Source organism: Sinohyriopsis cumingii, chromosome 9 (assembly GCF_028554795.1).
Source record: "Sinohyriopsis cumingii isolate HCF-2022 chromosome 9, ASM2855479v2, whole genome shotgun sequence".
NCBI classification, from domain to species: Eukaryota; Metazoa; Mollusca; class Bivalvia; order Unionida; family Unionidae; genus Sinohyriopsis; species Sinohyriopsis cumingii.
In genome coordinates this window covers 80318389-80331224 of record NC_142969.1, presented here as the reverse complement: position 1 = coordinate 80331224, position 12836 = coordinate 80318389, and the positions used below count along the sequence as shown (strand labels likewise).

At 36.8% G+C, this 12836-nt stretch overlaps 2 protein-coding genes across 4 annotated transcripts in view; one reads left to right on the top strand and one right to left on the bottom strand.

Moving 5' to 3' along the window:
• The window catches only part of LOC149792104 (aspartyl aminopeptidase-like), a 148116-nt gene that overhangs the window by 54828 nt on the left and 80452 nt on the right, over positions 1-12836 (bottom strand). Inside the window, exon 1 of one of the 2 annotated variants that reach the window (XM_089970626.1) lies at positions 181-266. The exons of the other annotated variant lie outside the window; for it this stretch is intronic. Coding sequence (XP_089826752.1) covers positions 181-183 — 3 coding nt within the window. The 5' untranslated portion in view covers positions 184-266. Of the gene's footprint in view, positions 1-180; positions 267-12836 lie in introns of those variants that run through there. 2 annotated transcript variants of the gene reach the window in all.
• The window catches only part of LOC149792105 (nuclear envelope integral membrane protein 1-like), a 42660-nt gene continuing 30113 nt past the window's right edge, over positions 290-12836 (top strand). Inside the window, exon 1 of one of the 2 annotated variants that reach the window (XM_089970628.1) lies at positions 290-439. In XM_089970628.1, coding sequence (XP_089826754.1) covers positions 430-439 — 10 coding nt within the window. In that variant the 5' untranslated portion in view covers positions 290-429. Of the gene's footprint in view, positions 440-474; positions 622-12836 lie in introns of those variants that run through there. The other variant, XM_089970627.1, reaches the window with a different exon arrangement.

Below are 12836 nucleotides of genomic sequence, written 5' to 3'. Positions count from 1 at the left end.
TCATGACACATTTGTAACTCTCACAATCCAGCGTGTCAGCTACGGCTGTGAAAAATGTCTGTCATCTTGTTACTATCGCGGGAACATGTCCGAAATAGCTATTTATATCCCATATGCAAGTTTACATTATATATCAAACCAATAAAATACCAAAACAATGTTATCAATATTTATAGTTACCATGTAAAAAGGTTTATACGCTAGCAACCTTCAAACCTTCTGACAACATCCGGTTATGCAAGTCTACTAACAGTGCACGGTACAGGAAGCTCATAAATGAAAGTAGACTCAATTATAGTCTCCGTCACAATTATCATCTTTTCTTCAGCTTTATCAAAATTTGAAAAAGCTAGACACGATATTTAAGAAGAAAAAAAATTCATTCATGACTTTTCATTTAAGCATCATACATGAAAGTAAACCGCTTTAATGCAGAAAGGTGATGAAAGTAATAACAAGTTGTGGTAACGAGACTTAGCGTCAATATGGCGCCCAAATTTCAAAATGGACATTTTAAAGTGCTAAGTGGAAGTATATTTCCACTGCTTTGCCTCATTTTATGCATTTTGTCAGCAGCATTGGCGACTGAGGTTTATAATGAATGTGTAAACGTGAATGAGTGTAAGAGACTTGATTTGTTAATTTATTAAGATGATATATTGAAACGACATGTTATGAGGTACAAAAAGTCCGTGATACTATGCTGGTTGGCGACCAATTCTCGCCACTTTTTCCTGTTTTTTTTTTTTTTAATCATCCACTACCGACATGAACTTGCTCCTAGGCAGTAGAATACATGAAACCAGGGCCTTTAACATTATTCTTCCTCGTGTTAAATGTGAAGTCAGCAACATGAACGGTTACGTGAGGACCGTTTATTGAAACGGTGTTGGTGATGAAACTGTACGGTAGAGTCAGTACCAATTGTCGCCACATGTTAAAAATTAATCATCTACTCACACATGGTTATTAGATTATATTTTCTCTTTCATTAAATGAAAATATAGTTATTTCTGATTAATAATTTTTAATTTGTGTTGCTTTGTAATTCAGATTAATGTTCTTTACCAGTTAGAATTATGATAGGAATGCATGTAATTTTACTTATTCACCGGTTGAAAAAAAACGGGATTTTATTTTATAATATTGTGTGACATGTAAAGGTTACACTAATGTCTACTTCTATGCAGTTTTAACAAATATCTCAAATAATAAAGTTGAAGTAGTTGAAGATATTTAATTTCACGTATAAGTACATATGTAGCATGCTTTTTTCTGCCCATAATTCATCTGTTATCATTTCACGGTGAACAACGAGGTAAGTAGTCGCATCATTTTGACACCAGTTTTGTATAATTAGCTGGCTGTGTAATTATAAATAATTATTTTAAAAATATTGACAAGGAAACCATGAAAGTAAATACACAATTAAAAACACAAGTCGAATACAATTATTTTGATATTTTGGAGAAAATTTATAACAATAAAATACATTTTATTATAAAGTGTCATTATTGTATCAAAAATAATTTATTACTGATTTTGTTGTTGTCACTAATACAGCTATTTTTAATTGTTCAGGCACAGAATGCTGATGAATTCTGTTTCAACTTATTTTGGAAAAAAATAAAAAAGCCACACAACGTTCAAGAAATTATAAATTGTCGTTATTGTAGCATTAAAACATGTATTACTGATTTATTTATTAACACTAATATAACTGTTCTTCATTGCTCAGGCAAGTAAAATATGGAGTCTTGAAACACCATGAATGCTAGTGGAATTGTGTTACCAAGATCTGATAATAAATTAGATATGAATACTGTGACCATGCTGTTTGTTGTAATTTTGGATAAGTGTAGAAAAAGGAAAACACTTAATTGAGGATGCGTTATTGTGGAAATGTAATTCTCATTTACAGCATCTGCTATAAAAAGCAAGGGCCTATATCAAAGTATGGTTTTATGACGTAATTGTTGTTGACCATTGTAACTATGCTAATTGTACCACATGACTCCCCACGTCAGTAAATGGAGGCGTACGGGGCTAAAGTGGGGATTTAGGTTATTTTCTTTACTTAATCGTTCTAATGCTTATTTTTGAATGGACTTGTTAGCTTAAATCAGTCTTATTTTCTAAACAAAACTTTGTGTGCAGTCACGAGTTATTATTAGGAGGGCAACAATTGGTACACGGTGAGAACTGGTCTTTAACCAGTACTGTAACTTCCTCAGTTCATGTACTCCATAAGATCCATGACTGTTGCCTAATTTTGCGTTGTAACCTGAATAAATTAAAAGATATTGAAATGCAAAATCGCTTAATCCTGGTGGAAGAAAGTTATGAGCACTTGTTTCGGACAGTAATGCATGTGATTGTACCCAGCTCTGAAAACTTCATAATTGTCCTCTTTGCATATTAATAAATAAAAATACAGATAAGATCTGTATCAATTCAGAATATAAAGTCCAATGACGAGGTTGTCACAAAAATATCAGATGTTTTCACAGACATGTACATCAGTAATGTGTGCAAGATACAGGGGCTCATATAGTTACAATTGACCTATCAGTCATACATATATTTTGTAATAATTCAAGGACACTTCTCTCTTCTTGTGCAGCCTATTTAAGAATCAGTGATGATGTATCAATCTTCGCTTCACATTGCATAATAAATATGGTACCATTGTTTAGCCCAAGCATTTGACTTTGTATGCGTACTCAAAGCTACACTTGCTAACATACCTTTTAGGAATGCCAGACCATTTTTCCTTGCTACCACTTGACATTGCCATGATCATGCCAACAAAATACAAGTGACTTGAATACCATCCACTTATGCTCTTACTAAGTGCAATAATTTTCGATGAACAACTGAGAGAGCAGTGTTCAATTGCACTTGGATATTAAGCAGGCATGATCATGGCCATGTCGAGTATGACACAGAACAAGAATATGAACTAAATTAGGACAGTTGATGTTCCAGTATGTCACAAAACAAGGGTATGAACTATGTAGGTCATTTGACATTCAGGTATGACGCGCAGATGGTATGAACCAAGTTAGGTAAGTTGATGTTCAAATATGACTGGTGATACCCATTAATTTATAGCACTAGAACCAGTCTTGTTAATACTGTAATCATTCCCGCTTAGTATAAATGTAAATTTACATTGTCTCTTAATTTGTAAAGGTCCAAATCAATCAGAGCCTTTCTTAATTTGTACAAGTCTAAATCTATCAGTCTATCTTAATTTGTACAAGTCCAAATGTATAAAAACCTTTCTTAATTTGTACAAGTCCAAATCTATCAAAATCTTTCTTAATTTGTACAGGTCCAAATCTATCAGTCTTTCTTAATTTGTACAAGTCCAAGTCAGTCAGAGTCTTTCTTAATTTGTACAAGTCCAAATCTGTCAGTCTTTCTTAATTTGTACAAGTCCAAATCTGTCAGTCTTTCTTAATTTGTACAAGTCCAAATGTATAAAAGCCTTTCTTAATTTGTACAAGTCCAAATCTATCAAAATCTTTCTTAATTTGTACAGGTCCAAATCTATCAGTCTTTCTTAATTTGTCCAAGTCAGTCAGAGTCTTTCTTAATTTGTACAAGTCCAAATCTGTCAGTCTTTCTTAATTTGTACAAGTCCAAATCTGTCAGTCTTTCTTAATTTGTACAAGTCCAAATGTATAAAAACCTTTCTTAATTTGTACAAGTCCAAATCTATCAAAATCTTTCTTAATTTGTACAGGTCCAACTCTATCAGTCTTTCTTAATTTGTACAAGTCCAAGTCAGTCAGAGTCTTTCTTAATTTGTACAAGTCCAAATCTGTCAGTCTTTCTTAATTTGTACAAGTCCAAATCTGTCAGTCTTTCTTAATTTGTACAAGTCCAAATGTATAAAAGCCTTTCTTAATTTGTACAAGTCCAAATCTATCAAAATCTTTCTTAATTTGTACAGGTCCAAATCTATCAGTCTTTCTTAATTTGTACAAGTCCAAGTCAGTCAGAGTCTTTCTTAATTTGTACAAGTCCAAATCTGTCAGTCTTTCTTAATTTGTACAAGTCCAAATCCATTAAAGCCTTTCTAAATTTGTACAAGTCATAATCCATCTAGGTCTTTCTTAATATGTACTGGTCTAAATCCATGGGAAAACACATCTTGCTAATATCAAAACCATTTCCACTGACTGTGTAAATATTCATTTTTCATAGTCATTCATTTTACTGAAAGATGGGACCATATCATCTAGTTTTATTGATGTTTGCAGTGCAGAAGATGGCTTTTGGCTAAGAAATCCTGCTCATTTTTATATTGAGTTTACACAGGTAACAAATCTGTTGCAGCAATGTAATCTTATGTCTAGCAAGCAATGAGATAATTCGAGTTGATCCTATGCAAAATATGTAACTTCAGGGTTCTTATGTCTAGCAAGCAATGACATAATCCAAGTTGATCCTATGCAAAATATGTAACTAAGGTGGTGCTCTACAGTTTCATATTTTGCATAGGGTTAGGATTTTAAAGAAAAAGAATTTCCCCGGCTTTCCTCACTGGTTATACTGGCTGTTTAAAAAAGACCTTGTATATCTTAGGTATAATGCAATGAACCTTTAATTCCCTTTATTTTGGTGTATGATTGATGGGTGTACTATGGGTTATAGAGTATACAGCTTGGCCTTACTTCAGATGTGCACCTTTCAAAAAAGTGCTAGCTCTACTTGGTCATTTTCACTTCCTGAACTTCAGAGGTAAATTGTATAAAAAAGAGCCGATAACTTTTTTACATTTTATATATTTGGTAATTCATTCATTGCACTTTCAGAGGCTGGTATTGTCTAGTCTGGCAAAATTCATTTTCCCTATTTTAATAGCTGCTATGTATAGTGTACTTTAGACTAATTCATGCTGATTTTTTAACACAAGGGAGCAGTCATTTTAGTTAGCAGTGTGCCTAAATCATGTAAAATTTCCAAAAGTACAATATTCAAAAGAAATATCATCCACATTACATTAATGTAGCATAGAGGTATGCCAACATTCTCTCCATTGTGCATGTTTTAAATGCAAACTACTTCACCTTTCATACGTGACTCTCTCAAAAGTACATATTATCTGGTGAGCGCCCCCGAAAGGGTTCTTATGTCTAGCAAGCAATGAGATAATTTGAGTTGATCCTATGCAAAATATGTAGCTAAAGGGTTCTTATGTCTTGCAAGCAATGAGATAATTCGAGTTGATCCTATGCAAAATATGTAACTAAAGGGTTCTTATGTCTAGCAAGCAATGAGATAATTCGAGTTGATCCTATGCAAAATATGTAACTAAAGGGTTCTAAATAGATGCATACCCTCATGTTTTGATGCTTGGAACTGAAATTTGAACCAGAATTTTTAACAAATGGAAATTCTTACCTGTGCATTTTTATAATGCACATTGGTTTGAACTGGAGTATCAGTTTAATTACCCTTGAATCCTATTGAAAGTGAGCTGTCCAAAACATTGTGAGAAACACTTCAAATATACAAGAGACAAGGTTTTATATCTATAGAAACTGCAGTTTTGAACCTACCCCTAAATTTCTTTTTTAAATATATAACCCAGTCATAATACGCTAGGTGAACTATTACTACATCGCAAATCCAGCCCACCCAGATACTACTTTTAGATAAAGGGAGCTAAAAGTTGTCTGCCGACCTTTGTGGCAGTTGGGCCTTACCTATAAGACTTGGTGGCAAAACCTAAGACTGTGTCAATTACTATTTCCGCTCATGCCAAAAAGCACATTCTTGTCACAAGAGACCTCGCTAAGGCCAGAATCTGTGTGGAAGAAGATATATTCTTAGAAGTTGGATGAGTTTTTCACTTTTAAGAAAAGTATACTCTATTTCCAACTTATCTCCCTATCCAGAAAATGTTCTGCCTTTAGGTACTGGCACGAGAAGCCTAAGTGACTTCACATTAAGTTCGGACTATAATTATTTTATGTTCGTGCAAGTCTCTGGCACTTATAAAACTTCCTAATATATGTCTAATGCCATTACAAACGAGTACATGTTGGTGAGCAGTGCTCAAAGAAAGTTTTGTTTTAGGCACAGGCCCCGGGCTGGTGACTTAAATAAACTCTCAAGCCCTGACTGAAATTTCACAAGCCCGGGCTCCAATTTCCAAATGCCGAAAATTTCCCCTTTTTTAATATTGTCATACAACATCGCACTAGCTAAAATTTGAATATAAATTCAATAGGATTCAAAGGGGTTTGAAGGTAATGCAAGTGTCAATAGTGTTCATCGCTATGCTGGCGTGTTTCAGAAAGTAATATTCCATCAACCTAGAGTTCTGAAATTTATATTTATTGGACTTGGGCTGTTATATAATTGCTTCCTAAATTGGCTTCAAAAATGAATTACACTTGAACACTGTTCCGACAAATGAAATGATCATTTTTTGCATTCTATATGGGGGGGGGGGGCACGGTGTATTCATTGCTGAAAAAAAAGAAATAAGTTTGTATGTGTAAGTGTATCCCCTAAGGTCTCTTATGTTGTGTTTTGAAACAAAATTTAATTTAAAATTTGTTTTGATAGTTGGGGTTTCTCTAGTGTTGTTACCAAACAGGCTCCTCTCAGCTTATGTGGGTCTAAACACCCAGCCAAAGACCTTTGTTTTTGTCATATTCCCTTCCTGCTTTTATTCAGGTGATCTTTGCCAAAGATCTCCTAATATCCAGTGTTTGGTATATTTGTATTTTTTAGTGTTTGTATGGTATAGATATTCCTGTAAGGATGGCTATTTTATTTTATATCATATCATTCCCCTGCTTCTTTTTAGGATGAGTCATTTGTGTATTCTAATAAAAATACACAAAAAAGGAAAGTAAACTTAATGGGTGTTTTTCTGTTTGTATGTCATGCGTGTATGTCCTTCACTCTTTCTTATGAAGGATTAACTCGAGAGCACATTCGAGTTATTCTATATATGCAATAAATCCGACTTTAAAAAAAAACATTGCATATGTTCTGACTTTTCAAAAATATAATACATATAGCTTAAACATTCTCATCTGAGGCAATAATGTGTAATAACTTGTTTTTTTACATATCATCTCTTTGATTTATCTATAATGGGTTGTTCCACTGTTTGACCATACCTATGCAAATGGGCTCACCCGCTGCAGCCTTCAAACACATTTCACTTGATATTGTCAGCCAATTAAGTAACGTGTGAAATGGTGGTTCATACCTGACATCTTTGCCTTTAATTGCTACTATTTAAACTACACAAGAGATAATTTTACATCAGCTCCAATCCTGTTTACCATTTATACATGCTAAATATAACAACCATTTACTGAAAGTGATTTTTTTTCTGTTCTTTTCGTTTCCTTTTTTTAATAGATGTTGTTGAAAACTTATTGAAAATTGTGTTTTCTTGAAACTCGACTGTCAGGGGGGTTTGGAAGTACAAAATCATATTTTTAGCATGACAGGCCATGCTTCATTCTGGTTAAAATCAGATCTCAATTTCACGTTGGACAGTGGTGATCTGATTTTGATTGTGGTGTGTTATGGGAGATATGTCAACGTCTTGAAAATATATTAGTACACTTCATCAGTGTGATATAAATTTACTCAGGCAAATTAATTTTGATTTTACATGCCCAACGGGCACCTCATTTAGGATACAGAACAGGCCCAATCTAAAATTAGAGGGGCCCCAGACATAGGGCTATCAGGCTTTATGAGCACATGAGTTACTGTTTGATGGTATTTTTAGCATCTTGACGCCAACTTCAGTGGATTTACTTGTACAGTTAGTCTGTGAGCTTTTTTCCCTATATGTAATTGCCTCATTTTGCCACACCTACTTTGTAAGTATCTATAATGGTGCCTCTGTTCCCTCTTTAATATTTTTGTATGTAATATAGATACTTGTGTACATTTCTGTATTGCTTCCGCTCTGTTTGGACAAGTGCAGGTAAGATTTCTACACATGGTTTACTCAGTTATGTCTTGCTCATGCACATTTCTATAGGCAACACTTGAGTCATATTTATCTGCATCAGCATTCCTTCATATTTAAAAAGCATGTAGTCACATGGATCGCCTATGCAATGTCGCAAGATAGGCTTGGGCTACAATATTTGTATGTGTGCTTGTAAAGCTCTGTACCCACACTTTTTTCAAACATCACATGTACAGGCCCACAGGTTTATACTCCTTGCATCTGGTATTGTCATTATATTTTACCTGTATTATTCATTGCTTTAATAGACTATTATCAATTTCCATGTCAACTTTTTAAGATTTAGCTCAGCATGGACATTGCGTTCTAAAAGACAGGTGCTGAGCTAGTTTTATACATTTTGCTGTATTTGCCTTACAGAAACACTCAGCTCAGGATGAAGACGTCACCATTCTGCATGCTGATCTTTGGTTAGTGTGAAAGTTTCTGGTGGACAGCCGCAAATCACCAGCCTTTGAAATGCTCAGAAACAGCTCTGGTACCCAAGTTAATGCCATAGGAATCAGCATTTTACGCAACTTCCTCTACCTTTCCTCCTCGGGATTAGACTTGATTCCTATTGCTGAACAGCGAGGTACAGAGGTAACAAACAGTCAAGTTCCATCTCACACAACAGATATGTGGACATGTTACATGCATCAAACATCCCATAACCCATCCTGACTGATGATCCTAATGATATCCTCCACATGGATGGCCTGTTTCTGTTGTGACCAGCCTAGGCCATATACTAGTGATTACGAAGGGCCAACACATCAATATTACAGGCTAAATCGCTAACAGCCTGGCTTCCAGTACATCAAACCCGTTTGCAGACATGCAGGGACCAGTCTAACCCTCATACCATCTCGAGACACTTACTCTGCATGATGTCACCAACAGTTTCTCACACCTCAAATGTTTATCATCGAACCTTCTGTTTAATGGCCAGATCGAAGAAGTCCACAAACAAGCAACCAAGGAAACCACTTTCCCTCCCTCCCACAACCACAGCGTTGATACAGGGATAGTATGGGAAGTCACTGAAATGACCCAAGGGTCACTCATTTGACACAAACCTCTGAAAACCATCTTCTTGAAGCTCCACCCAACAAAAAGCCACAGTTCTTGCATACCAAAGTGGATATAGCATCAAGATGGTCTTATCGTTCATTCAGGCTTTTCTTGGTTCCAAAGGCAAACACTACTCTGTGTCTGATCATTGACCTAAGCGCTCTCAGTCAGTTCATCCTTTCTCCTTGGTTCTCATTGGAAACACCACAGCACATTTTGAGTGCCATCCATGAGGGAGAATTCACTGTGCATACAATCATGTCCCTATTCACAAGACTTCCATGAGTTTGCCTACCAATTCAGGGCACTCCCATTGGGGCTCAACATTTGCCCCTGGGTCTTGATTCATCTGATGAATCGAGTAATGGTGCATGTCCAGACCATTTCTGTGGCAGCAACATCATTGAGTTACATCTCACACAACATGATAACGCTTGTTACCTAGATGGACTTGTCATCAATAAGGAAAAATCTGACCTAACACCATATCTACAGGTATGGAGTTCAATACACAGGCAACATTTTTCAGCTTCCTCAGGATCAGACATTGAAATCCTACTTATGAGGAATTCTATCCGCATGGGTATTCCTTTGCCTACTAGGCTTGCTCGACACAGCAGAGGACCTCTTAGTCCTAGGTCACCTTCCTATGTGCCCATTATAAAATGATTCTTCTGCCCGAATGGAGGTCTAAAGTTTGCCCCACTGGAGACTGCCCTCTCACCATCTGCACACAATTGAGGCACCATCTGTGGAATTGGGGCAAGCTAATATGGCTTATGGTGGGTATACATCTACAAGGATAACTGCCTGATATTAGTCTGTACCAGTGCAAGTACAGAAGGCTGTGGAGCCCACCTACTACCATCCTTTGGGAAGCCAGCAGTGCATGCTCTCCCCAGGAACAACACCTTCATATCAGTACATTCTAAAGATGACAGCCATTGTTAAAGCCTTTCACTTGTAGCAGGGATATTTGCATGGCAAAGGAGTTCTCATTCTGGCTGACAACTCTACAGTGGTGACTTATCTCAAAACGACAAGGAGAAACCAAGTCCCAAGACCTTTGTGTCCTAGTGTGGGACTTTCTCTGTTGAGAGATTGGAAATGGCCTGGATGCATAAGCCTACCCTCTGACACCTCTGATTCCAAAAAGTGATACAGAAAGCAAGAGAATCAGAGTGTTGCATTATCCTCATTGCGTGATGGGAGAAGTCATGGATCAACAACTTCATCAGTCTCACAACGAGAACTCCTCTGAGACTTCAGATTTTTCATCTACTCAGACAACCACAATGGCAGTTTTATTCCTACTCAGAACTATGGACCCTGCTTGTATGGATCGTATGAAACAGGCCCTCAGAAATAAACAGTTCTCACAGCCAGTCATGCGGAGAATTACTCTAGCTACGAGGTCCTCCACTCGGAAAGCATATCAAGGCAAATGGCACGTTTTTCCCAGTGATGTACAAATGAACACATCATACCTCTCCAGGTATATATAATGCAGTAACTAACTTTCTTTGGCTCTTTGTGGAGAGAAAGCTCACTCTGAGTACAATAAAAGGTTACCCTTCCATGATCGCTGACACCTTTTGTCATCACGGAAGAGACGATATTTGACAAAACAATGACTTATCTGACCTACTTTTCTACTTTAAGTATACACGAACATAAACTTCAGCCTTATGCCCAATATGGAATCTATCTTGTGTATTAACTAGCTGAACAAGACATATTTGAACCACTTTCAAGGGTTCTCACGCATACATTACATACAAGGCCTGCTTCTTCATGGCGTTAGTGACTTCAGGTAGAATTGATAAAATACATATCCTATCAGTAGATCTGTATTACATGCAGTTCCAACAAGAAGGGTTAGTCTGACTCATGACGGCAGTCTCTTTCATCGCTAAGAACTGGCTTCCTTCCACGAGTAACCAGACGTTTGTCATGAAACTTGTCTAATCTGAACACTTCATCTGAAGGCCACCTACAAGACCCAGTTTGGGCTTTCAAGTGGTACCTTAATAGAACATAGCTGTTGCGTTGAGGTAGATCATGCCTCTTTCTTTTTCTCATAAAAGGACAGAAGGATATATCAAAACAGACTATCTCATCCTGGATTAAGTGGGTTATTCACTTAGCATTATAGAGAAATAACCCCAGCTCAAACAAATTTATTTCTCATTTTGGCTCACAAGGTTAGAGCAGTTGCCACCAGCCTAACATTCGCCTGGAACCGTTTGCTAACCAACCTCATTCAGGCTGGGGGATGGAGATCAGAGTCCACATTCTCTTGCTTTTATCTCAGTATTTGTCATCCCAAAGTGCCCAATTCGGTCTGGTAGGATTTATATCCACAGCTCAACAGGTCACCCTTCTAGGTCGATTGACAGCTTCTTAAAGACATGGCTTGACGACTTCCGCTGTTTTTGCAGTAGAGGTGGGATTTTACCCTATTTGAAGACACGCCCTTACATATGGAGTCAGGTTACCTAGAAGCTGTCTCTCATACCCTCCATCTCTCCCCTATTCTTCCTAGGTATTCTGATTTGGTAACATATTTAAAGAAGAAACCAATTCTTCATAGTAAAGTATGTTTCTGCAAGAATGCTTACCCAATCATTAATACACAAATACCCTCCCTGCCTCCCCACAGTTACACCCATAGAGAGCGTGCCTTCCACTCAAGTTGTAACTGACACGTTCTTAGGCTTTACCACCAAGCCTTATACCTAAGGGGAAATCTACCTGACTGCCACTTAGGTTGGCAGACATCTTTAACTCCCTTTAGTTAAAAGTAGTATGAGGGCTGGATTTGCAAGGTAGTAGTTCTCCTAAGGTATTATGATTGGGTAAGTATTCCTGAAGAAACATAAATTGCTTGGAAAAATTGGTTCCTTAATGGAATTTCTGTTGACACTGGTACTTTTTCTATGTGTTCTAATGTGGAGAAAGTTTCTCAGCTTTATCCCCATATAAAAACAAATATCTTATATCAATCAGATCATGCAGATTCAAACAATACATTGTAATGTAATTAACCTCAGTAGAAAACAAAAGTTCTTAAACAGCAACTACACCCTTCAGGTCTTAGACACTAGGGTTCTCTCAAGGATTTTACACTGCAACTACACCCTTCAGGTCTTAGACACCAGGGTTTTCAAGGATTTTACACTGCAACTACTGCAACTACACCCTTCAGGTCTTAGACACCAGGGTTCTCTCAAGGATTTTACACTGCAACTACACCCTTCAGGTCTTAGACACCAGGGTTCTCTCAAGGATTTTACACTGCAACTACACCCTTCAGGTTTTAGACACCAGGGTTCTCTCAAGGATTTTACACTGCAACTACACCCTTCAGGTCTTAGACACCAGGGTTCTCAAGGATTTTACACTGCAACTACACCCTTCAGGTCTTAGACACCAGGGTTCTTTCAAGGATTTTACACTGCAACTACACCCTTCAGGTCTTAGACACCAGGGTTCTCTCAAGGATTTTACACTGCAACTACACCCTTCAGGTCTTAGACACCAGGGTTATCTCAAGGATTTTACACTGCAACTACACTCCTTAAGTATTAGATGCTATGGTTCTCAATGAAATTTTAAAACTTGGAGTCTCAAACTTGCAGCTTCGAAAATGTTTAGTCCCAGCTCAAAATTTATTATCATTAAGAATAAATATACCAAATATTTAATATCATTAAGAACAAATATACCAAAAAGTTGTTAATTATAATTCAGATTT